General features: G+C 42.2%; 1 protein-coding gene across 1 annotated transcript in view; it reads right to left on the bottom strand.

Moving 5' to 3' along the window:
- lrba (LPS-responsive vesicle trafficking, beach and anchor containing) overlaps window positions 1-25,473 on the bottom strand; it is a 1,007,923-nt gene that overhangs the window by 5,425 nt on the left and 977,025 nt on the right. Inside the window, exons 54-55 of the mRNA XM_068041130.1 lie at window positions 13,746-13,942; window positions 3,920-4,071 (exon numbers count right to left, since the gene is read on the bottom strand). Of these exons, the coding sequence (XP_067897231.1) occupies window positions 3,920-4,071; window positions 13,746-13,942 (349 nt within the window). The remainder of the gene's footprint in view (window positions 1-3,919; window positions 4,072-13,745; window positions 13,943-25,473) is intronic.

The raw sequence follows: 25,473 nt of genomic DNA, 5'->3' as shown, positions 1-25,473 counted from the left end.
CTGACCAGCTGGTCCAACCAGTCCTGGCTCCTGTGGATTGCATCACCCCAGCAGGCCCTGGAATGCGCTTCCCCACCCCCTCACTGTCCAGTGATCAACATCTATTGTGGGTTTAATGTGCCAGGGAATGGTCCTTTGTCTACATAAGCACTGTCTGTTAGTATGCAAATATTTTTTCCTCGCTCCAACAACAATTTGAAATTTAATGTCCGTGTGGCAAAATCAATATGCCTCATTCTTGACAAGTGGGGGCATGACACATGTTTGATCCAGTTCTGTGCATTAGCGCCAACTACAAAGGCAGAAGTTACTTCACAAAATGTCTGCTTCCAGCACACATCAGGTGATTGACTGTGGAAGTGCAAAATACAAATTTTGTGTTTAAAAGATTGGTATTTTATGTTCAAAATGGAAAAGGATTACAGGTAACCTTTCAACATTTAAGTTACTTGCCCGAAAATAACTTTTAAACAGATTGTGCTACATGTACCAATGAAACACCACAGACAAAACTTAGAGCAACATTCAGTTTTCAAGCTGTTTTCAAAGAAACATTATAAATATTCCAAACCTTATTAAAACGTCAATCGAAACAATGTAATAATTCCAGACTAAATGCCTAACCCTTGGGGTGTAACTTTGTTTTCTCTATACTCTCCTTTTTTTTTTAAGCATTGAAACATGTAGATGAGCAAGCTAGACTGCTGAGGTAGTTAGGTAGTGTTCAGCCTTTAGGCCAGGAAAAGGTTAATAGGACCTTGGCAGCAAGCTGGGGATGGATATTAGACACACTATCATGCAGACCCTCACCTGCCAAGAATGAGGCATATTAACTTTGTCATATGAACAGTGATTTTAAACTATTGCTGGAGTGAAGAAATGATTTGTTTGAAGATCACCAGACACTGGGTTGGAAGAACATTTGCATACTAAGAGATGCTGCTTGTGGAGACAAAGGACTATTCCCTGCTCCAATTAACCCAAATGGATTTTGATCACCAGACATTGAAGGTGTAAGGAAGCGCGTTCCAGAGACTGCTAAGGTAATACAATCCATAAACCTCGCAGGAGAGACTGTTCCAAATAAGGAGCTAGTCATATAACTAACCTGCTGGGCAACCTGGGTTTTTCTGAGTTATGCCACAGAGAAAAGAACAGAAGGCAGCTTGCAACTGAAGCTGGAACAAGAAAGCCGCTCTCTCTCTCTCACTTTCTCCCAAGCCTCCGGACCCACGGAAAACACGTAAACCTCGAGAGAAAAGACTCCGACATCAAAACAAGTTGAAGCATGCATGGGGCCCCAACGAATTGCAAGACTTACCGGCAACCAAAAGACTCCACATTGAACTTAAAGGACTGTAACTACCAGATATTGCCTCAAGCTTTTTCCTTTTATTCCTTCTACTTTTTCTGTCTCTATCTGCGTGTGTGTTTATCACATATGCATGCTGGCATGGCCGTGTTGCATATTCATAGTCATTAACCGGATTAGAGTTTAAGATTAATAAACTACTACCTTTCTTGTTTAAATCTAAGGAAACCTGATTTCTTTGCCTTACAATAGGAGCAGCGCACAAGGATTCACTAAGGGGGAGCTAAAAAGTGTTTTAAAATTAAATCCTGTTACGGTTAAACCAGGCAAAGGCTAAGAGGGAATCCCTAGACCCCTTCTCACCTGGTCATAACACATACACACAAGCAGAAGCAGTGAAATGTTGAATGTACCAGTACGAAGGTCAAGCCTCTCAAATGAAATGTGATAAACACAAAGAAAAGTTGTTATCTACTGAGAAGCAGAATAGTGGCACCTCTCAGGAACTATGTTGTCTTGGTCTGGCGACATGGTTTATGGCTTAATCATTGCTGCCCTGATAAGAGAGGCCAAATAGCTAAAATCAAATGGTGCAAGAGGCCATAAGAATGACACCTAAGCAATATCCCCCTTGTGTATATGCTACCAGTATGGAATGTGCCTGGGAAAATTGGTACTTGTTAATTTTAGCACTGAAAATTAGAGACTAATGGCAGGGTTTCATCTATATCACCCAATAATCTTAGTAAATTAATTTCTGGACCTTGGAAACTGGCACCACAATGAAGTAAATTCTGAAAAAATTGGCCGAAAATGTCAGATTACTTCTGTCACTTCAGACTGTAACTATCTCAAATTTTAGATTTGTACCTAGACACTGATATATGACTTCAAGTTTTCTGTAATGACACATTAATGACAGTACCAGTTCTCCTGAGCCATTAACAAAGAAACAATTTAATATCCACCACAGAAGTGATAGAACAGAATGTTGAAACATAAATAGGCCGAATTTTGTGGTAAAAATAACAGTTAGAGGATCAGCCCTGAACGTTTTTTTAAAGATAAATTAGAGAGTAATTTCCGGCAACCGCACATGCATAGTTAAAATGGAAATCAGGAAATTACTGCCCTGCTGCTCCAGAAGCTGCACTATAACAGTATCTCGTTTAGAACCTCAGCATTGAAACATATGGAGTACTTAGGTGATAGATACCCACTAACCTCGCCAGAGAAAGTTAGGGCTTGTCTGTTCCAGTGTAAGTAAATGTTTTTAAACATTATGATGTTTTATTTGCTACCAAACAACCTCTCTAGCATTGAAAATGAACTTTTACAAGAGTGGAATCTCATTCCTTCAGGTTTTAATTATTGCTGGAAACTATTTTTAAAAATCAAATATTTTAATTTCTGCTTTCGCTTTTACCTCTCCATCACTTAATCCCATATTTCTTACACTATTTCAAATTCTGTACATAACCTGGCATTGAATTGACTATTCTAATATCCACTTCCTGGTTCAGACTCAGCATTTCAGAGTAAGGAGTCTTCAATCTGATTAGTTAATGAGACAAACCATTGCTTGCCCTGCTCACACAGGTCCCAGATTCCCTAAGGACGGCACCACACTATTCTGGCTCTTGAATCACCACAGATTCCAGTGCAAAAACCCATAGGAAGCATATGGGGAAGTGCAAGTGTAATGAATGATGGCCAGCACTTTTGTTCGCTGCTGACCTGCAAAATTCAGGCCAATGTGGGTGAAATTCAACTGCAGCAGGGGTGTAAAGCAGACAGTAGTGCATCAGCCACTCGTTACACACCTCACCTGATTTTTCTTTCCATCAAAGCCAATAGAACAGAAGATTAGGTGGGATATATAATGGACGTATCTGCCACCACACATTTTGCACTCCTGTCAAAGCTGAACTTCACCCTCGATACATTCCAAAAATTAAAATTATTTATTCAATTTTGCAGGATACCTAATTTGAAGAGCATTGTGCATATAATTTGACTTTCAAGATATTCCAAATTCCTCTAGTCCCTGAACATTCTGTTTCAGACAGTTATGTACCAAATGATGTCTGTCTATGAACATTCCTAATTACGTCATCTTTGTCCTATAGCCTTTTACAAAGCAGGCTATTAAAAGAGATGAATATTATAAATTAAACTAATCTGGTTGTAGTGAGGCAAAGAACAGTAAAGCAGCAATGCAGAATGCTACAGGGTTATGGAATGCTGGTCTGCATTCAAAATACTCCAAATTTTTACCGAATTAACTGAACATTGTAAACTTAAATTTGAATCATTTTAATGCTGCTAGTGCAGATGCCGCTTGTCTACCTTCTAACGTGCTGTAATTTTGTCAGTGTGCTATTTATTTCACAAGTACATGTCTGAGAGCAGTGACTATAGTATAATGCCATTCTTTATTTTTTCTTGACCATTTTTAACCCATTTTTACTTTGCAGGTCATATTTTGGCAATTAAAAAAAAACACATGTATACAGAATGCAGAGCAACTTTGAGGTAGGAGGAAGTAGTTTATCCATTACCTTCTTTAAAATAAAAGCAAAATACCTTCTTTAAAAAATGTCTTACCTTTGGTCATGAGACATGGCCATGGCCCTAATACCGGCATCACAACCTGGGTAGGTCATCAGTTGTTTGAGATCCCACACTTGCCACACAGCCACTATTCCGCTATCTCCACCAGTGATGAGGTACTGCCCATCACGACTCAGCAGCATAGCCTGGAGAAGAACCACATATATTACTACAGCATAGCTCTCATCTCACATCCACTTAGTCATCTGCTGACTTTGGCTGCATCTCAACAGCTGGTATTTTTAAACGGGGTTGTATATTAACAGTATCACCCAGGGTTTTCTCCGAGGACATAACATTCTCACTTCTTCTAACTGAAAACTGACAGTTTTATTTTTCTTAATATGTCAGTTTGTCATAACTGTAAATCATTAAGTACACTACCCTCATCTTACATATTGTATTTATTTTAAGAAAATATGTCATTTTGGTTTCTGCTGGCCAATATATCAAAGGCATGTACATTACAAATAGTTGAGATGAAAACATTCTTCAGTCAATTGCCAGGTTTCTTGACAAATGGTGTTGCTACTAGTGTTATTTGTAACCATCTTGTGATACAGCAGTAAAGCCACAAATTCTAATGTTTCGTTTGCGATTAGCATTAATTAGCCAATATAGAAACGGCAAGGATTGTGCTATTTAATAACAGATACATAAACACACAGAATTTGATAGCCACTTGAAAAGACTGATCACAGCTTTCAGAGATCAAGTACTTCTGTAACATTTTCTGAAAATATAAAAGTGCAGAATTTCTGAGCATCTTTAGGGATCTCATTGACATTTTTCTGCAAAAAATGCACTGCACATAGATTTGTAAGGAATTTATAATCACTAAACTACTTCAGCACAACAGAAATTCTTTTTGAGTTGCTCCATTACATTTTTGAGGACATGAAATATGAGATCTGGCGAAAGCAAAGTGTTATTGCAACAACACCGAAGGAATTCACTGTAATAAATGGTTATTTATGCTGTTCTTAAACCACTAACCACTATAAATTCTGCACTAAACATCAGAAAAGATTTTTTTAAAAATCAAAATGTCTACTGCAGCTCCAGTCTGATTCTCAAAATGTAGGATTTGTGAAATGTAACAGCTGAAGCTAGTGCAACACCCAGAAACATAATTCTATTTAATTATCAGCCCAAGTCCAAGCCAAGCCTCATTTCAGATTTCACCTTATACAGTTGGGTGATGCAACTCAGTACCACTGCCTGTGTGCAGCCATGGTATGAAACTGCACACGTGCAGTGGTGGAAAAGAGAATGCCACTGATTATGGGCAAGCATATCAAGTGAAGGACATTGTTGAATGTTACCAAATATAACAGCAATGTTAGTAGAGCTGTCCTGAACCAGAGATTATTGAAATGCTGTGCATAACCATTAAAAAAATCAAATGTTTCATAAGATAATTAAAATGTTACTCAGAGACTATGTAGAACAGTGGGCAAGACATGTGCCTTTCACCTTTGAGACTCTTCCAGCCCAAAGTCATGGTATGAAAGTCATGCCAAATAAGCACAAAATACTCTAATTCAGCACTCTCATTGAGTGGCCACAAGATGACAGTTATGGAAAAGGAAAATGTTGCAATTACACAGTAGTGCCTGGTCTTCTGTGGTTGGGCTGAAGTATATTATTTGGGCACAAAAGAGGGATCTTTGCTATGCATCCTTTTTTGATTTGGAAGTACTTAATTCTGAAATAGGAGAGTGTTCCATTCCCAAGCATTAACATTCTTCATAAAATTATTATAAATTCTGCACTAAATATCAGAGAAAACATTCTGGTTGGCAAAATAAGAGATCAGACAGCAGCTTCAGCCAAATTCCCAAAATGTAGAGGCTGAGGTTGTATAGAGAATTAATCAAACATGTTTACAGAGGTCATATTACTATAGGACAAAACCAGCATTAATTTGTCATTCGTGAAAAACAATTCTGAAGCTCTTTTGCACTAACCACTACAAATGAGTGCTCTTTAGGGACAGTATTTTCACTCTGGTTGTAATTGGCCAACCAGGCGCAAATTGTGCTAGTTTTAAGAAGTGTTATTTTTGGTATGTTTCTGTTCAAACATTTTTGCATGTCACCAAATGTAAAAATCTTTCCTGAACCAGCACAATTGGGCACTGATATTTTTTAAATCAACATTTTGCATTAAAAATACTCCTCATTATTTTCAGAGTGGTAACCTGGTGCAGTTTTATTAATACAGCTGAAAATGGGTTTATCACAAAAAAAATGTTTTATTCATTCGTGGGATGTGGGCATCGCTGGCTCGGCCAGCATTTATTGTCCATCCCTAATTGCCTTAAGAAGGTGGTGGTGAGCCACCTTCTTGAACAGCTGCAGTCCTTGGGGTGTAGGTACATTAACAGTGCTGTTAGGAAGGGAGTTCCAGGATCTTGACCCAGTGACAGTGAAGGAATGGCGACATCGTTCCAAGTCAGGATGGCTTGGAGGGGAACTTACAGGTGGTGGCACCAGCGCAAAAGGTCGCCAAAATTCGATTTGCCTTGGACGTAATTTGTGCCCGAAATTCCTTGACCCTTTGTGCCGGTTTGGCTGATTTCAGCTGAACTGCGCTGAAAAAACCTAGTGCAACCGAGCAGAAACACGCACAATGAATCTTAAAAAATATAGGGATTGCCATCAGAAGAATCAAATCCCAATTGTTCAGATCATATTTCATTTCTTGCCGATATAAAATCTTGGATTTGGTAATCTTACTGAAATGCAGTGCTCTGATCCAAGCACGTCATTTGGCCAATTATTGAGGTTTTGAAATGCTTGGCTCACTGAATGCCTTCAAGCCAATACTTAGTTTCAATTGAAGGAAACACTAACATTTCACAGAAAAACTTTTAGATTCTCTCTTGTTTGAGATGGTCATTGCCTGGCACTCGTGTGGCACAAATGTTACTTGCCATTTATCAGCCCAAGCTTGGATATTGTCCAGGTCTTGCTGCATATGGACATGGTCTGCTTCATTGTGCAATCATCAGCGAACCTCCCCACTTCTGACCTTATGACGGAGGGAAGGTCATTGATGAAGCAGCTGAAGATGGTTGGGCCTAGGATACTACCCTGAGGAACTCCTGCAGTGATGTCCTGGGACTGATATGATTGACCTCCATCAACTGCAACCATCTTCCAGCAAGAGTTTTCCCCTGATTCCCATTGACTTCAGTTTTGCTAGGTCTCCTTAATGCCCTACTCGGTCAAATGCTGCCTTGATGTCAAGAGCAGTCACACTCACCTTGGAGTTCAGCTCTTTTGTCCATGTTTAGACCAAGGCTGTGATGAGGTCAGGAGCTGAGTGGCCTTGGCGGAACCCAAACTGAGCCTCAGTGAGCAGGTTATTGCTGTGTAAGTGCTGCTTGATAGCACTGTCGACGATCCCTTCCATCACTTTGCTGATGATCGAGAGTAGACTGATAGGGCTGTAATTGGCTGGCTTGGGTTTGTCCTGCTTTTTGTTTGTGCACAGGACATACCCGAGTAATTTTCCACATCACTGGGTAGATGCCAGTGTTGTAGCTGTACTATGTTACGAATGAGGCGGGAGCAATGCACTGTCAATTCAGTCCCATTACTCCACAGGTCGCAGCATATTATTAAAGTTTTCTCACCTAACCAGAAAATAGCCAAATTAAACACTTTATTAACCCCCAGAATAAAATACACCAAACCAGGTATCTTTAGACAACAAATTAACTATTTATTAATAAACTAAATCTTAACACTATTAAGATAAATTTATGTCTAAAGAGCTTATAACTTCTTATTTAACCTAAGCCCCCCGCCATGCACACACACATACATTCAAAAACTAACGGTTAACCAGTTTTAAAAATAGTATTTCTTAGGAATAAAATAAGTAGCTGGGTTGTAAGTCCTGGTAAGTTATATTCCTGGTTGATAAGGTGTCCCAGAGCAGAGTAACCAGATGCCACTTGAAGTCTCCAGGCGAATTCGATGAAACAGTCTTTAATAGATAGGCATTCAAAGTATTTCAGCTGCAGCAGGCGTCACGCAGTTCTTTCAACGAGGAGCACAGCAACAGGTCTATTTGGATTTTCAAACTGGCAATCCTTCGGTAGCAACTTCACTGAGCATTCCAATAAACTCAAACAGGCAATAGAGAGAGATACTTCCAACAATGAAAATGTTCTTTCCAGGGTCCTTTCCGTCTTAGGCAAACACAATCAGAGCTCAATGTAGATTTTTCTGCTGAGATATAGACAGCTTCTATTTTATTGTACAGCATGTTTCATTCGGCTCCAAATCAAACTGGTTTAAGCCGTTTTTTACAGTTAAAAGTTACAGTACACCATGTGACCTCTCTCTCCTGCTGTAGCTTCGGAAACAGGTGCAGCTGGTACTCTCTGCCCCCTTAGTTTTTAAAGGCACACTGTTTTAAACAGAGTCGTCAAGGCACACTGTTTTAAACAGATAAAAAATACACTTCCATGAAAACTGGAACAGCTTGGCTAGGGGCACGGCTAGTTCTGGAGCACAAGTCTTCAGTACTATTGCCGGAATGTTGTCAGGGCCCACAGCCTTTGCAATATCCAGTGCTTTCAACCATTTCTTGATAACACGTGGAGTGAATCGGACTGACATCTGTGATGCTGGGGACCTCAGGTGGAGGCCGAGATGGATCATCCACTCGACAGGATTGGGTTTGCTGTTGTTGTTTCCTGTGCCTAGGTCAATGCCGGGCGGTCCGTCCAGTTTCATTCCTTTTCTTAGACCTCGTAGCGGTTTGATACAACTGAGTGGCTTGCTAGGACATTTAAGAGTCAACCACATTGCTGTCGGTCTGGATTCACATGTAGGCCAGACCAGGTAAGGACTGCAGATTTTCTTCCCTAAAAGACATTAATGAACCAGGTGGGTTTTTACAACAATCGACAATGGTTTCATGGTCACCAAATTTCTTAACTGAATTCGAATTCCACCATCTGCCATGGTGGGATTCAAACCCATGTCTCCAGAGCATTAGCCTGGTGCTCTGGGTTACTAGTATAGTGACATTACCACTACGTCACTGCCTCCTCCCTGTTCTTGATCAGTTCTCTTTCCACTAGCACAGGAACAATGGACTGACACAGTCGAGAAGAGCAGAATTTGTGTTATTTTAAAATGAATTTAAAAAGTTATAAAACAGACAGCTTTTGCTCAATATACCAAAAGCATCATTTGGTAAAGGTGGAAACTGTAACAAGGGCTGGTCTGAGACCTCCTCAGCTGAGATGATATGTCATTGATGCAAAAAAAAGAGCCTACTTGATGTACAACATAAAACCAACAGCTAAGACACTGCATGACCTGAAAGACAGCTGTGCAAAGGACAGGGAGATACTGCGCAAACAAATACTGGATCAACTTATGTCAAGACATCGAAACTGCATGTGACAAAGGAAATCGATGAGCTGTGTACGAAGAGATCGAGGGCACTTGGCCCTGCCATCACCAAAGTTGCTCCCCTGAAGTCAGCAGATGATGAAATACTCGCCGACAGAAATAAGCAGATGTCCCACTGGGCTGAACACAATTGCGAGCTGTACCCCTGTGAATCGGACATCTCCCAGTCTGTGTTCAACGCTCTCCCGCAACTTCCTGTCATGGATGAGTTAGATGAAGAACCCTCATCACTGAGCTCGAGAAGGCCATAGACCACCTAGCAAACAAAAGGGCACCGGGCAAGTACAGAATTCCAGCTGAACTGCTCAAGCATGGAAAGTCTCATCTATTGCCACACCTTTATGACCTTCTCCTTCTCTGCTAGAAAGTAGGCTCTATTCCACAGGAGATGTGTGATGCCAAATTCACACGATATAAAAACAAAGGCGACACAGGTGACTGCAGCAACTACAGGGGCGTGTCACATGGAAGGCCTTTGCTAGGTCATACTTAAAACACTCCATTTGCTTGCAGATCGAGTGCACCTGGAAGCGCAGTTCGGTTTCCGTGCTGGCAGATCTACTGTGGATATGATCGTCTCCATACGCCCCCTATAAGAGTAGTGTAGGGAACAGAGTATACCCCTTTACCTTATTTTTGTAGATCTCACTAAGGCATTCAACACCATCAGCAGAGCAGGGCTTTACAAGATTTTGGGAAAAATTGGCTGTCCACCGAAGCTCCTCAGTCTCATCTGCTCCTTCCATGACAACATGCACTGCACTGTACAGTTTGATAGCTCCAGTTTCAACAGTTTTTGAGTGAAGAATGGTGTGAAACAGAGTTGTCTCCTAGCCCCCACGCTGTTTGGCATCTTCTTCTCCATTCGCCTTCCTGCAGATATGGAAGGAGTCTACTTGCACACTAGGTCAGCTCTACAATCTATCAAGGCTGAAAGCGAAGATAAAAACACATCACGTCCTGATTAGAGAACTCCTCTACGTTGATGATGCTGTGCTAGTCACGCACACAGAAACTCAGCTATAAAGACTCATGGACTGTCTCTCCCATGCCTGTAAGTTGTTCTCCTTGACTATAAGCATCAAGACAACCGTGGTCATGGGACAAGGTGTAGCATCTCTGCCCCTGATCACACTAAATAATACCTCACTGGAAGTGGTTAGCAAATTCTGCTACCTTGGGTCCACAGTGACAGACAATCTATTCCTTGATGCAGAGCTCGATACATACATAGGAAAAGTAGCTACCACCTTTCGCCAACTTGTGGAACGTGCATGGGATAACACCAAGCTGACCCTTAGGACCAAGCTGATGGTTTATAAGGCCTGTGTTCTCAGATCCTTGCTGTATGGCTGTGAAACATGGGCAATTTACAGCTACCAGGAAAAGAAGCTCAATAATTTCCATCTTCACTGTCTGCGGTGCATTATGGGCATATTCTGGCAGGACAAAATCGCAAATGTGGCGGTCCTCTCAAAGGCAGAACTCCCAAATGTGTTGGCACTAATCAAACAGAGGCAGCTGCAGTGGGTCGGACACATCCGCAGGATGGAAGATGGTCGCATACCGGAGGACCTTCTGTATGGTGAGGTAGCCGGCCAGGCGATCAGTGGGGCACCCAAAGCTGCACTTCAAGGATACTGGCAAACGTGACATGAAGGCCCTTAATGTTGACTATCGCACCTGGCAGTCACTAGCTGGCGAAAGAGGAAAATGGCGACACATTCTGTGGACTGGTGTGCATTACCACAATGACCAGTTGCTACAGCAGCTTGGCAACAGGCGCCAATGCCAAAAAGAACAATTCACAATGTCACCTGGCAGCTGCACATGCAGCACTTGTGGCAGAACCTGCCTCTCAAGGATTGGCCTTCACAGCCATCAACAAAGGTGCACCAAGGGAAGACACCCACCTAAATGGATTGTTTGCTACATGTCCATCATCTTTCACAGATGGAAGGGTGCCAAACAAAATGAATAAGAAAAAGTTATTTGCTCAATACACCAGCACAATTGCAATGTTTTCCTGCTTTACTGGCTGTTTAGCTTTTGACAGTTCACAGGAAGAGATTTAAAGCTATACAGAAATGATTTACTTAAAGACCAATCAGGAGCTGGGAGTGCCGCAAAGTAAGAATCAAAGGAAATAAAGATATTGAAAAAGAGAGAAATGGGAATAAAGTAATCAGAGGACTAATTTGACCAATGATGTTTTAGTTTACATTGAAACCACCAATGTTACATGTGCAGTTGATGTCAATAAGAGTAAAGTTGAGTATTGTTATTTTAGGTCAGAACTTCAGATTATAACAGGTGTGAGTCATTGATTGAACAGCATATTTTTCCCAGGCAGAAAGGAAGTGTAGTTGTAATTTTTCATGCCATGTAAGATGAAAGTAAATTTGAATTCTGTCTTATGCTTGAAAATTTGAAAAGTATTGCAGTTGTCAGCATTCTGGCATGTATTTCCTTGCATGACATTAGAAAGGCACCTCAAAGAATTTCTTGTACGTAGTCCAGTACCCAAAGGAGTTCTACATTGCCCCATAAGTTCTTGTTATTTCAAATACCACCAAAAATTTAATTTTCACAGTCTGTGGGCAATTATTGTTTTTCTCAAACACTCTTTAATCACAAATTTTGGACCTGGGAGTGTGATAAAGCACAGAAGCTCCAGGCTTCTTAAATCTAAACCCCAAAAAGACCCTTTCCAAGGGCACATCTGGACATTGCTTCTCAATTATGTCAAGCAAAATTTCCACAGCTTACAACAAACTTTAAACATACATAGAGACAGCCAGAGATCCTAAAGAAATTATATGCAGTACGTTATGTACTTACCAACTGGCAATACATTTGGGCAAGGCAAATTTTCATCTCCCAAGATTCAATACTTGGTCAACACATGGAATGCTTACTCAGAGCAGATGAAGTTCATTCAACTGAGGCAAGGGAGCTCGATCAGCAACTAGCCTTGGGAATCAAATTGAGAACCTAGCTGACAGTCAAGTGCTCAATTACTTAAGCTCCAGGGTCAGATTTGAGCAACGTGATCCACTTTGTTTCTTTTTTAAATTACGATTTCTGATTGTACACAGCAGTTTCAGGCACTCTCTTCTAAATTTCTAGTTTGGCTTAAATGGTAGCACTCTCACCTCTGAGTCAGAAAGAAGGATGTGGGTTCAAGCCGCAATACAAAATTTGAAGACATTATCTAGGCTCAGATTGCACTATAGCATTGACCAAGAGCTGTATAGTCAGAGATGCCTCTTTTTGAAGATATGCTAGTGGATGTAAATGATTCCATGGCACAATTCAAAAAAAAGCAGGGAATTTTCCTGAAGTCTTGGCAAATATTCCTCCCTCAGCTATCAACACCAAAAACAGATTAACGAGCCATTTTTCTCCTTTGCTGTTTGTGGAATGTTGTGTGAAACCAGCTTGCTGTGTTTGCCTACATAAGAACAAAGGTGACTACCATGAAACGTGCTCTGAAGCACTTTGGGACATCCTGGTGATGTGAAAGATGCTATAGGACTCCAAGTTCTTTTTCTTACAGCAACCTTAGCTAGATCACAAAACTGTATACCTTGCTCCTTGAGAGGTAAAAAGTAGCCAGCCAATTTATTCCCCTCTGCCCCAGGAGCACTATGTGCCTTTAGGTGGATCAACTGCAACACTGAAGTAAGACTGCAATACCGAGAAAACTTAAGGAGGAATTAAACTTAAATAAAAGCAACTCAGAAAAATCTTGTAAGAGACAGCTTTCAGTTTCAGCACATCACCATGACTGTATTGTTCAGTAGGACAGAAGTTCAATGCAAAAATATTGTAGGTTTGTCTCCTATTGTTTTAGATCTAAACTAGCATATGGGGTTCTATTGTGCTTGTGGTACTGGACCAGAAACCCAGGGTCCTGAGTTCCAATCCCAGTATGCAGTTCAATGAAGTTGGTAATATATGAACTAGCACCAGGAAAAATTACCATCAAAGCCACTGTATTGTCATAAACTCTCCCAGACCGGTTAAATCAACAGCCTGAAATAGTTGTATGTCAGACATCCTAGATTCCTTCATCACCACTCCTGGGTGTATCCTGTCCAATTAGTGAGATAGATCTACTAGAAGCTTATGGTGGAGGGGGAAGGTTGCGGGGGTGGGGAGGGGGGGTGGATAGTGAGTTGGCCCTGGGGCTCTTCAATATTGTTTGGCTTATGGCTTCAGGTCAAAGAAAGTCAAGGAAACCTGATGATGACCACCAATCCCCATCAACAACTTACAAATCAATATTCCTCCATGTTAAACACTGCCTGGACAAAGCACTGAGGGAAGCAAGGGCACAGAATGTTTATTCCTTGCAAGCAAAAGACATTGCTTACCTTTGCAGAATCCTCAGTCTCCATCTTGGTCAATAATTTTCCATTTACACTGAAGACACAAAATTGGCCCTTTTCATAGTAAATAACGCAGTGGCCTTCAGTGGACAACTGGATTAAGCGAGGTTGCAAGCAGTTTTCAGGGCTCTCAAGAGCCTTCAGAAGGTCCCCATTCATGGTATGGATCAGGCATGGACCCTCTATCAATTATTCAGAAGAAAAAACAGCATTTCAGTGACATTTTTGTGAGCAGGCAATGAACCCTTTTCAACAATTCCTTCAGTCTGGTGTATACAAATTAACCACTTCTTTCTGTTTTTTCCAAGATTCAGCTGGTACCGCACATTTTGTTATTTTCTATCCCAATCCTAGCCAAGTCCCTTCAAGCATTGTCATTTCAGAAAGAATACACACATTCCCATTAAAGTACTTTTTGGAAACCAACACTAACAGCTCAAACTTTGAATTTCAGCTCTTTTTAAAATTATGTAGCAAATATCACTGTAAACACTTCATGTTCAGGGTAGTTGCATGTTCAACCATATATTATGATATAGTTAAAGCCCACTTGTGTTGGCATACTATGTATATCACAGGTTAACTCTCCAAGTTACACTCAATGATCATCCTTTTAGACATAATGACAGTTTTGGAAATGCCACACAATACTGGCTGCTATGGAAACAATTAATTAGAGTTTTGTTTGGGTTGGACATCTGGTAATTCTTTTATAGCAAAACTTTTTAAAGCCTCTGGGAAAAGGCAATAAAAATTTTCTGGAGCAAATCAGCAGTAGGTGGAGTACATTAAAAAAAAAAGGTCTCTGTTCTCACAGGAAATCACAAGCAGTGCAGTGATTTAGTATATGCAGGAGTGTGAGCTGGGCCATTCAGACCAAGTAACTATTCTTTTACTTTCTGCACAATGACATAAAACAGGAGGAAAATTATTTAAGCTCTTCCTGTTAACTGACATCCCAGTTTTACCTACTGTGACATTCTATTGGCTTGTTATCCAAGTACTTCTGCTTCTACAAAACCTTATTTTCATTTTCTTTCTGTACCATACACCATTCCTTGGCAAGAGGGCAGCTCCTACACCTCTACCAATTATGCTACTGATCCACTCTCTAGGGCATCCACAGATGTCATCCTTCAATTTTTGCTCCCTGTCTGGGTAAGTTACGTAGAATTACTAGAATCCACAGGACTCGGCCCAACAGGTCTATCCCAGTATTTATAATCCACTGTAATTATCTCTCCCACCCTGAGCCACCACCCCCCACCCCAGTTTCCCAATATTCCCTTCCCCCTCCTATGCATCAAGACTCACCTGAAATGTATCAATGCTATCTGCTTCAACCACTCCATGTGGCAGCAAGTTCCACATTCTCATCGCTCTGTGTCTAAAAAAACTCCTCCTAAATTCTTTATTTGATCTGTTAGTGCCTATCTTATATTTATGCCTGTTGCTCTGGACTCAAATTGCAAAATTTGCAGATGACACAAAACTTGGAAATGTAGTTAGCAGTGAGAAGAATAGTAGCAGATTTCAGGAGAAGTACAAAAATATTCAAAGAATAGTAAAGTAATAGAAAAGTAGTCTACAGACACAGAAAAACAAAAGAAAAACCAGGACAGGGCTGCGACGGGATGCACAAGATAAACTCTCAGATAATGACAGTGGAATGACAGAAATACTTAAGAGTTACTTTGCCCCAGTATTTACCAGGGATACTAACAAGGTGGACATGAAAATAAAAGAGATCAGCAAAAATAAAGACCAAAAGGATAAAAACACTGGTCATAAAAGATTTTACTATGCAAGGATACAAGGAGCTAGGGAAAAGATAGCAGAAGCACTATTTCATGTAAATAAAAATTCATTAGTAAAGGGAATGGTGCCAGAAGACTGCTGGACAGCTAATGTTATACCTACATTTAAAAAAAGGAGATAGAGCTAGTTAGGGAACTATAAACCAGTTAGCTTAACTTATGGGGTACGACACTGTAATGGTTATGTTATTGGACTAGTAAGCCAGAGGCTAGGACTAATGATCTGGAAATATGAGTTCAAATTCCACCACGACCTTTGGGGAATTTAAATTCAGTTAATTAAAAAGCTAGTATCAGTCATGGTGACTAGTATTGATCACAATATTAATGGATTGCTGTAAAAATCCATCTAGTTCAGTAATAAGGAAGGAAATCAGCCATTCTTACCCTGTCTGGCTTAGATGTGACTCCAGATACACAGCAATGTGGCTGACTCTTAACTGCCCTCTGAAATGGCCTAGCAAGTAAAGGCCTGCTACCCTACCCGACCCGAACCCGACACGTCATTGGGTCCCGGGTTGCTCTTGATACAAAGTTAGGCGGCATTGTAGACAGTGTAGATGATAGCATAAAATTGCAAGGAGATATTGACAGACTAGGTGAATGGGCAAAACTGTGGCAGATGGATTTCAATGTGGGCAAGTGTGAAATTATCCATTTTGGACAAAAAAAGGATAGAGCAGGGTACTTTCTAAATGGGAAGAGGTTAAGTACAGTGGATGTCCAAAGAGATTTGGGGGTTCAGGTGCATAGATCTTTAAAATGCCACGAGCAAGTGCAGAAAATAATCAAAAAGGCTAATGGAATGCTAGCCTTTATATCTAGAGGATTGGACTATAAAGACACAGAGGTTATGCTGCAGCTGTACAAAACCCTGGTTAGACCCCACTTGGAGTACTGTGAGCAGTTCTGGGCACCACACCTTAGGAAGGATATATTGGCCTTGGAGGGAGTGCAACGTAGGTTTACAAGAATGATACCTGGACTACAAGGGTTAAGTTACGAGGAGAGATTACACAAATTAGGCCTGTTTTCACTAGAATTTAGAAGGTTAAGGGTGATCTGATCGAAGTCTTCAAGATATTAACAGGAAAAGACAGGCTAGATAAAGATAAACTATTTCCACTGGTTGGAGATTCTAAAACTAGGGGGCATAGTCTAAAAACTAGAGCCAGACCTTTCAGGAGAGATGTTAGGAAGCACTTCTTCACACAAAGGGTGGTAGAACTCTCTCCCACAAACAGCAGTTGAAGCTAGAACAGTTGTTAATTTTAAATCTGAGATAGATAGATTTTTGTTAAGCAAAGATATTAAGGGATATGGGCCAAAGGCCGAAATATGGAGTTAGGCCGCGGATCAGCCATGATCTCACTGAATGGTGGGACAGGCTGTCCAGGCGAGGGGCTGAATGGCCTACTCCTGTTACTATCTTCTTGCAGGTCTGGCTTTCGGGCTCGGGTCAGACACACACAGTAAGTATTACATTTTCCTCTGCTGTTAAGTGTCAAAAGTTGAAAAGCCTACCTGAGCTGGGAGTCCGGGACATCAAGGAGGGAAACTCTGCGCAGTGAGCATCTCTATGACATCATGCGCTCATGCTGCAGCTTCCTGCAGATTCGGAATTGGAAGGTAGGTAAAGTGAACATTCCGGTGGTCGGGTTGGGCTCCGGACAAAATGGAGGGACTTGGGCCGGGTCGGGCTCAGGTCCTTTGTGGTTCTGTCGGATTCGGGTCGGGTTTTTTTTTTTCCCTGACCTGAGCAGGCCTTTACTAGCAAGCCACTGAGTTGTATCAAACCGCTACTACAAACTATAATCACTACAAGGACTACAGTGGTTCAAGACGATCGCTCAACACCACCTTCTCTAGGGCAAGTAGGGATGGCAATTAAACGCTGGCCTTGCCAGCGACACCCATATCCCATGAATGAATTTTTTAAAAAGCATTGGAGATAGGAAAAATAATGGAATCTTTACTGAAAGATGCAATAGAAAGAGATCGTAAGACCAAAAATACAATAAAGAATAGACAGTACAGATTTCAAAAGGGGAGGTCATGCTTGACCAACCTTGCTGACTTCCTTGAAGATGTAACAGAAAGAGTACACAAGGATAATGCAGTAGATGTAATATACTTGAATTTTCAAAAGGCCTTTGATAAGGTGCCGCATAGTAGGTTTGCGACTAAGCTCAAAGCACACGGATTCAGGGGCAAGTATCAGAATGGGTAGCAAGTTAGCTATAAAATAGAAAACAAAGTAGGGGCTAAAGGTAGTTATTCAGACTGGCAAAAGGTGGCAAGTGGTGTTCTGTAAGGATCGGTGCTAGGATCACTGTTCACAATTTATACAAGCAATTTTGACTCGGGAATTGGAAGTACAATTTCAAAATTTGTGACCACCACCAAATTGAGAGGCATTGTTAATACTGAGGAAGTCATGACAAAATACAAGACATTAATAATCTTGCAAAATGGGTGTGTAATTGGCAAATTAATTTCAATATAAATAAGGGTGAGGTGTTACTTTTTGGTAGAAAGAACAAGGGGGCCAACATATTGTTTGGCTATTAAGGCTCTAAATGGGGTAGAGGAGCAAAAGGATCTAAGGGCACAGATACATAAAACACTAAAAGTAACACAGGTTAACAAGGCTATTAAAAATAGCATACCAAGCACTGGGGTTCACTTCTCAAGCAATAAAATTGAATAACAGAGAAGTTATGTTAAACTTGTATCGAACCTTGGTTAGATCGTACTGAGAGTACTGTGCACAGTTCTGGTAACCATATTATAATAATGATATAGAAGCGCTGGAGAAGGTACAAACAAAATTTACAAGGATGATATCATAACTGAATGGATAGAGTTATCAGGAAAGGCTGAACAGACTGGGGCTCTTATTTTTAGAAAAGGAAAGGCTGAGGGGTGACCTCATAGAGGTCTTTAAAATCACAAAGGAGCCTGATAAGATAGTTGTCAGGAAGATGTTTACTCTTGCAGGGAGTCCAGAACCAGGGGCCATGAATATAAGATAGTCACTAATGAATTCAATAGGGAATTCAGGAGAAACTTCTTTACCCAGAAGGTGGTTAGAATGTGGAATTCATTACCACCAGGTGTAGTTGAGATGAATAGCATAGGTGAATTTAAGGGAAAGCTAGGTAAACACATGAAGGTGAAAGAAATAGAAGGATATGTTGATGGGGTTAGATGAAGAGGGGTGGGAGGAAGTGTGTGTGGAGTATAAACACTGGCATTACCCATTTGGGCTGAATGGCCTGATTCTGTGATGTAGACTCTATGTAATTCTATGGGAGATTGGGGGAGCTGTCCCCCAGACTAGTCAAGCAACAGCCTGATATAGTCATACTCATGGAATCATAGCTTACAGACAATGTCCCAGACATCACCATCACCATCCCTGAGTAGGTCCTGACCTACTGGCAGGACAGACTGACCAGAGGTGGTGGCACAGTGGTATATAGTCAGGAGGGAGTTGCCCTGGGAGTCCTCAGCATGGACTCTGGACTCCATGAAGTCTCTTGGCATCAGGTCAAACATGGGCAAGGAAACCTCCTACTGATTACCACCTACAGCACCCCCTTGGCTGATGAATCAGCGTTGCTCCATGTTGAACAACAATTGGAAGAAGCAGAGGGTAGCAAGGGCACAGAATGTACTCTGGGTGGGGGACTTCAATGGCCATCACCAAGAGTGGCTTGGTAGCACCACTACTGACGGAGCTGGCAGAGTCCTAAAGGACATAGCTGCTTAGACTGGGTCTGCGGGAGGTGGTGAGGGAACCAACGAAAGGGAAAAACTTACTTGACTCATCTTCACCAATCTACCTGTCGCTGAACTCAAGAGGTGTGGTCAGAGTGACTGCCCTTGACATCAAGGCAGCATTTGACTGAGTATGGCATCAATAAGCGCTAGCAAAACTGGAGTCAAAGGGAATCGGGGGAAACCTCTCTGCTGGTTGGAGCCATACCTAGCACAAAGGAAGATGGTTGTGGTTGTTGGAGGCTTCTCAGTCCCAGGAGATCACTGCAGGAGTTCCTCAGGGTATTGTCCTAGGCCCAATCATCTTTAGCTGCTTCATCAATGACCTTCCCTCCATCAGAAGGTTAGAAGTGGGGATGTTCACTGATGATTGCACAATGTTCAGCACCATTCGTGACTCCTCAGGTACTGAAGCAGCCTGTGTCCAGATGCAGCAAGACCTGAACAACATCCAGGCTTGGGCTGATAAGTGGCAAGTAACATTTGCGCCACACAAGTGCCGGGCAATGACCATCTCGAACAAGAGAGAATCTAACCATCTCCCCTTGATGTTGAATGGCATTACAATCGCTCAATTCCCCCACTATCAACATCTTGGGGGTTACCATTGACCAGAAACTGAAGTGGAGGAGCCACATAAATGCTTTGGCTACAAGAGCAGGTCAGAGGCTAGAAATTCTGCAACGAGTAACTCGCCTCCTGTCGCCCCAATGCCTGTCCACCATCTACAAGGCACAAGTCAGGAGGGTGATGGAATACTCTCCACTTGCTTGGATGGATGCAGCTCCAACAACACTCAAGATGCTCGACACCATCCAGGATAAAGCAGCCCGCTTGATCGGCACCCCATCCACCACCTTCACCATTCACTCCCTCCACCAGACGCACAGTGGCAGCATTGTGTACCATCTCCAAGATGCTCTGCAGCAACTCACGAAGGCTCTTTCGGCAGCACCTTCCAAACCTGCGCCCTCTACCACCAAGAAGGACAAGGGCAGCAGATGCATGGCAACACCACCACCTGCAAATTCCCCTCCAAGTCACACACCATCTTGACTTGGAACCATATCGCTGTTCCTTCACTGTCACTGGGTCAAAATCCTGGAACTCCCTTCCTAATAGCACTGTTGGTGTACCTACATCCCAAGGACTGCAGCTGTTCAAGAAGGAAGTCACCACCACCTTCTCAAGGGCAATTAGGGATGGGCAATAAATGCAGGCCTAGCCAGCAACACCCACATCCCACGAATGAATAAGAAAAAATATAACACAGATTGGTGAAATGTGTAACACGTGGCAGATGAAATCCAATGCAGTGATGTGTTAGATGATGCACTTTGGAGGCAAGACTGAGGAGAGGCAATATAAGAACATAAGAAATAGGAGGAGGAGTAGGCCATTTGGCCCTTCGAGCCTTTCAATAAGATCATGGCTGATCTTATTGTGGCTTTAACTCCACTTTCCTGTCTGCCTCACATAACCCTGAACTCCCTTGCAGATCAAAAATCTGTCTAGCTCAGCCTTGAATATATCCAATAACCCAGCCTCAATTGCTCTCTGGGGAAGAGAATTCATTAGAGAAGAAATTCCTTCTCATCTCAGTCTTAAATGGGAGACCTCTTATTTTGAAAATGTGCCCTGTCAAGCCCCCTCAGAACCTTATATGCTTCAATAAGGTCTCCTCTGATTCTTCCAAACTCCAATGAGTATAGGCCCCACCTGCTCAACCTTTCCTCATACGACAACCTCTTCTTCCTAGGAATCAACCTAGTGAACCTTCTCTAAACTGTCTTCAATGCAAGTATATCCCTCCTTAAATAAGGAGACCAAACTATATGCAGTACTATAGGTGTGGTCTCACCAATGTCCTGTACAGTTGTTGCAAGACTTCCCTACTTTTATACTCCATCTCCCTTGCAATAAATGCCAACATTCCATATGCCTAATTACTTGCTATACCTGCATGCTAACGAGGACACCCAGATCCTTCTGTATCATAGCATTCTGCAGTCTCTCTCCATTTAAATAATATTCTGTTTCTCTACTCTTCCCATCACATTGGACAACCTCATATTTTCCCACATTACACTTCATCTGCCCAAATTTTTGCCCACTCACTTAACCTATCTATATCCCTTTGCAAACTTTTTGGGGGGAATTTTATCCTGGCGGCGGGGGTCTCAATATCCGGGGAAACTGAAGCCATGATTCCCATACCACCTCTTCTAAGGAAGGCCTGCCAAATTTAGTGCCAATCAGGCACTTAAATGGACAGCAGCGGGACTTCCATGGGATCAAGGACCCCGTTGCTGGAAGTCCCACCCTTGCAGAGCTGCCGCCCAATCAGAGACCGCCACCACGAAGGAAGCAGCTGCTGCTACAGCTGCACCTATCTGAGGCCGAGGACCGTCGCTGGAACTAGGCCTCAGGTAGTTCAGGGTGAGAGGGGTCTCACCAGGTGGGGTCCACTGGGGGAGGGGGGTCAGCAGCGAGGGTGGGGGTGGGTGGACCTCAGCAGGCCACCACACCCTTCCCAATGCTGGGTGCCCCGTTCAGGCACTGTGCATTTACGGTTTTCTGTGCCGTGCTTCCTATGTGGCATCATGGCCGCCCGCCACATGACTAATTTTGGCTGTGGTGGGAAAAGGCCCTTAATTGGGGTTAATTTCCCAGTTAAGGGTCTCAATTGGCGGTGGGGCGGGAAGGCAGCTCACAGGCCATCCCATCACGGACTAAATTTTGGCGAAGGTGGGATGGTGGTGGGAACCACCCCACCACCATCCCGTCGATTTTATGCTCTCCCCTCCTCTAAATCCACCATGGGGGAGAGCATAAAATTCCCCCTTTGTGTCCTTCTCACAACTTGCTTTCCTACCTATCTTTGTATTATCAACAAATTTGGCTACAATATACCTGGTCCCTTCATCCAAGTCATGAATATCGATTGTAAATAGTTAAGGTCCCAACACTGACCCCTGTGGCACCTCACTAGTTACAGTTTGCTGACCTGAAAATGACCCATTTATCCTGACTGTCTGTTTCCTGTTAGCCAATCGTCTATCCATGCTAATATGTTACTCCCAACACCATGAGCTCTTGTGCTTTTATGTTGCACCTTATCAAATGCTTTTTGGAAATCCAAATATACTATATCTACTTGTTCCCCTTTATCTACCCTGCTTGTTACATCCTCAAAGAACTCTAATAAATCTGTCAAACACGATTAACTTAACAATACAATTGCAAAGGGGGTGCTGGAACAGAGAGACCTTGGGGTTCATAAACTCAAATCTTTGAAATGGTAGGACAAGTCAATATGGGTGCTAAGAAAGCATGCAGGGTCCTTGGCTTTATAAATGGAGGCACAGAATACTAAAGCCAGATGTTTTGCTAAACATTTATAAATCACTGGGCAGGTCTCAGCTGGAGTAATGTGACCAATTCTGGGCACCCCAATTTAGAAAGGATGTCAAAGCCTTGGAGAGGGTGAAGAGGAGATTTACTGGAATAACACCAGGCATGAGGGACTATAGTTATACAGAGAGACTAGAGAAGGTGAGATTGTTCTCCTCAGAACAGAGAAGGTTAATTTCCACCCCTCTCTCACCTTTACATAGTCTATCTCCGACATTTCCCTTCCCTTCCTCAACCTCTCCGTCTCCATCTCTGGGGATAGGCTGTCCACTAATATTCATTATAAGCCCATCGATTCCCATGGCTAACTTGACTACACTTCCTCACACCCTGTTTCCTGTACGGACTCCATCCCATTCTCCCAGTTTCTCCATTTGCGACGCATCTGTTCTGCAACAGATGCAGACTTCCACAGTAGTACTTCTGACATGTCTTCCTTTTTCCTCAACTGAGGATTCCCCCCACTGTGCTTGACAGGGCCCTCAACTGTGTCTGACCTATTTCCCACACTTCTTCCCTCACCCCTTCCCCTCTCTCCCAGAACCATGAAAGGGTTCCCCTTGTCCTCACTTTCCACCCCATCAGCCTCCACATCCAAAGGATCATCCTCTGCCATTTCACCCACTTCCAGCATGATGCCACCACCAAACATATCTTCCCTTCCCCTCCCGTCAGCATTCCGAAGGAATCGTTCCCTCCCTGACACCCTTGTCCACTCGTCCATCACCCCCGACACCTCATCCCCTTTCCATGACACCTTCCCATGCAATCGCAGGAGGTGTAACAGCTGCCCTTTTACCTCCTCTCTCTTCACCATCCAAGGCCCCAAACACTCCTTCCAGGTGAAGCAGCAATTTGCTTGTACTTCCTTCAATTTAGTACACTGTATTCGCTGCTAACAATGCGGTCACCTCTATATTGGGGAGACCAAACGCAGATTGGGTGACCGCTTTGCGGAACACCTCCACTCAGTCCGAAGGTTTGACCTCGAGCTTTCGGTTGCTTGCCATTTCAACATACCCCCTGCTCTCATGCCCACATTTCTGTCCTTGGCTTGCTGTAGTGTTCCAGTGAACATCAATGCAAGCTCGAGGAGCAGCACCTGATCTTTCGATTAGGCACTCTACAGCCTTGCGGACCGAACATTGAGTTCAATAACTTCAGAGCATGACTGGCCTTTTTATATAATTTTTTATTTTATTTTTTAACCATGTGCCTGTTTTTCACATAGACAGAGCTGCTCATTATTCTGCTATTAACACTCTCTCTGGACTAATGCTTTGTCTTTCACCCCAAGCATTTACACGCTCTTTGCCTTTGTCTCATGACAGCTTTGTTATTTAATCACTCCTGCCCTCTGCCCTATCACACATCTTCCCTTTTGTTCTCTTCCCTACCAAACCCCGCCCCCCCTCACTTGCTTAAAACTTAATTCTTTTCTAACTTTGCCAGTTCTGATCTGCTTCTCTCTCCACAGATGCTGCCTGACCTGCTGAGTATTTCCAGCACTTTGTTTTTATTTCAGATTTCCAGCAACTGCAGTATTTTGCTTTTATTTAAGGTTAAGGGGAGATTTAACAGAGGTGTTCAAATTATGTAGGGTTTTAATAGAGTAGATGGGGAGAAACTGTTTGCATTCGCAGGAGAGTTGCTAACCAGAAGCCATAGATTTAATTTGCCACAGAGTTGGCAAAAAAAGAACTGGGGCAAGGTGAGGAGGCATTTTTTTAATGCAGCAAATTATAATGATGGGGAATGTACTGCCTGAAAGGGTCGTGAGAATCAGATTCAATAGTAACTTTCAAAAGGGATTCATATATATATGGAAAAGTTTGCAGGGCAATAGGGCAAAAGCAGGGGAGTGGAATTGGACAGTGGTTACAAAGAGCTGGCAGAGGCACAATGAGCTTGATGGCCTCCTTCTGTGCAGCACGATTCTCTAACTCACCACCAAGTGAAACACATTCTTCACATTCACCTTATTGATCCCCTTCATAATTCTGAAGGTATCTATTAGGTTTTCTTCTAATCTCTTTTCCAGAGAAAACAGCCCCAGCATGGTCATTCATTTCTGGTAGCTATACCATTTCAATTCTGGTAGCATCCTTGTAAATCTTTTCTGCACTGTTTCAACATCATTTTATAGTATAGAGACCAGAATTACACATGGTACTCAAGTGAGGTCAAACCAATGTTCTATGTAAATTTAACATTATCGCTCTGCTTTTGTATTCAATTCCTCTAGAAATGAACCCCAATATTTTGTTTGTGCTCTTTTCGGCCATATCAATTTGTGTCACTACTATTCGGTGACACTTAGTGCCTCCCGCAACTGCATGAACTAGATCAGAATTTGCCACGTGAAAAACAATTTAAGGGTAATAACCACATCAGGCCACAGATATTTCACATGTTACAGAAACAACTTACTGTTTTACAGTGAGGTCATAAAAGTAATTATTGTCTTTACTGAACTGCATTTACTTAATATGCAAGCTAATTTGAGAATGCAACCTTAATGTGATATTTGCCTAAAAATACAAAGACAGTGATAGTACTAGTGTCATTATAGTGACAGAATATTGAAGTTCTGCATCTTTGAAAGAAGGAAGACACTGGAAACCAAATACAATTGAATGTGTTACAGGTTCCATTCCTGTCACACACATATTTTTCCCTCTCTGATGAAAGGTCATTGA

This window comes from Heterodontus francisci, chromosome 1, assembly GCF_036365525.1.
Source record: "Heterodontus francisci isolate sHetFra1 chromosome 1, sHetFra1.hap1, whole genome shotgun sequence".
Taxonomy (NCBI): Eukaryota; Metazoa; Chordata; class Chondrichthyes; order Heterodontiformes; family Heterodontidae; genus Heterodontus; species Heterodontus francisci.
Note: the sequence above shows the minus strand (reverse complement) of the source record. Positions and strands in the feature narration are given on the sequence as shown.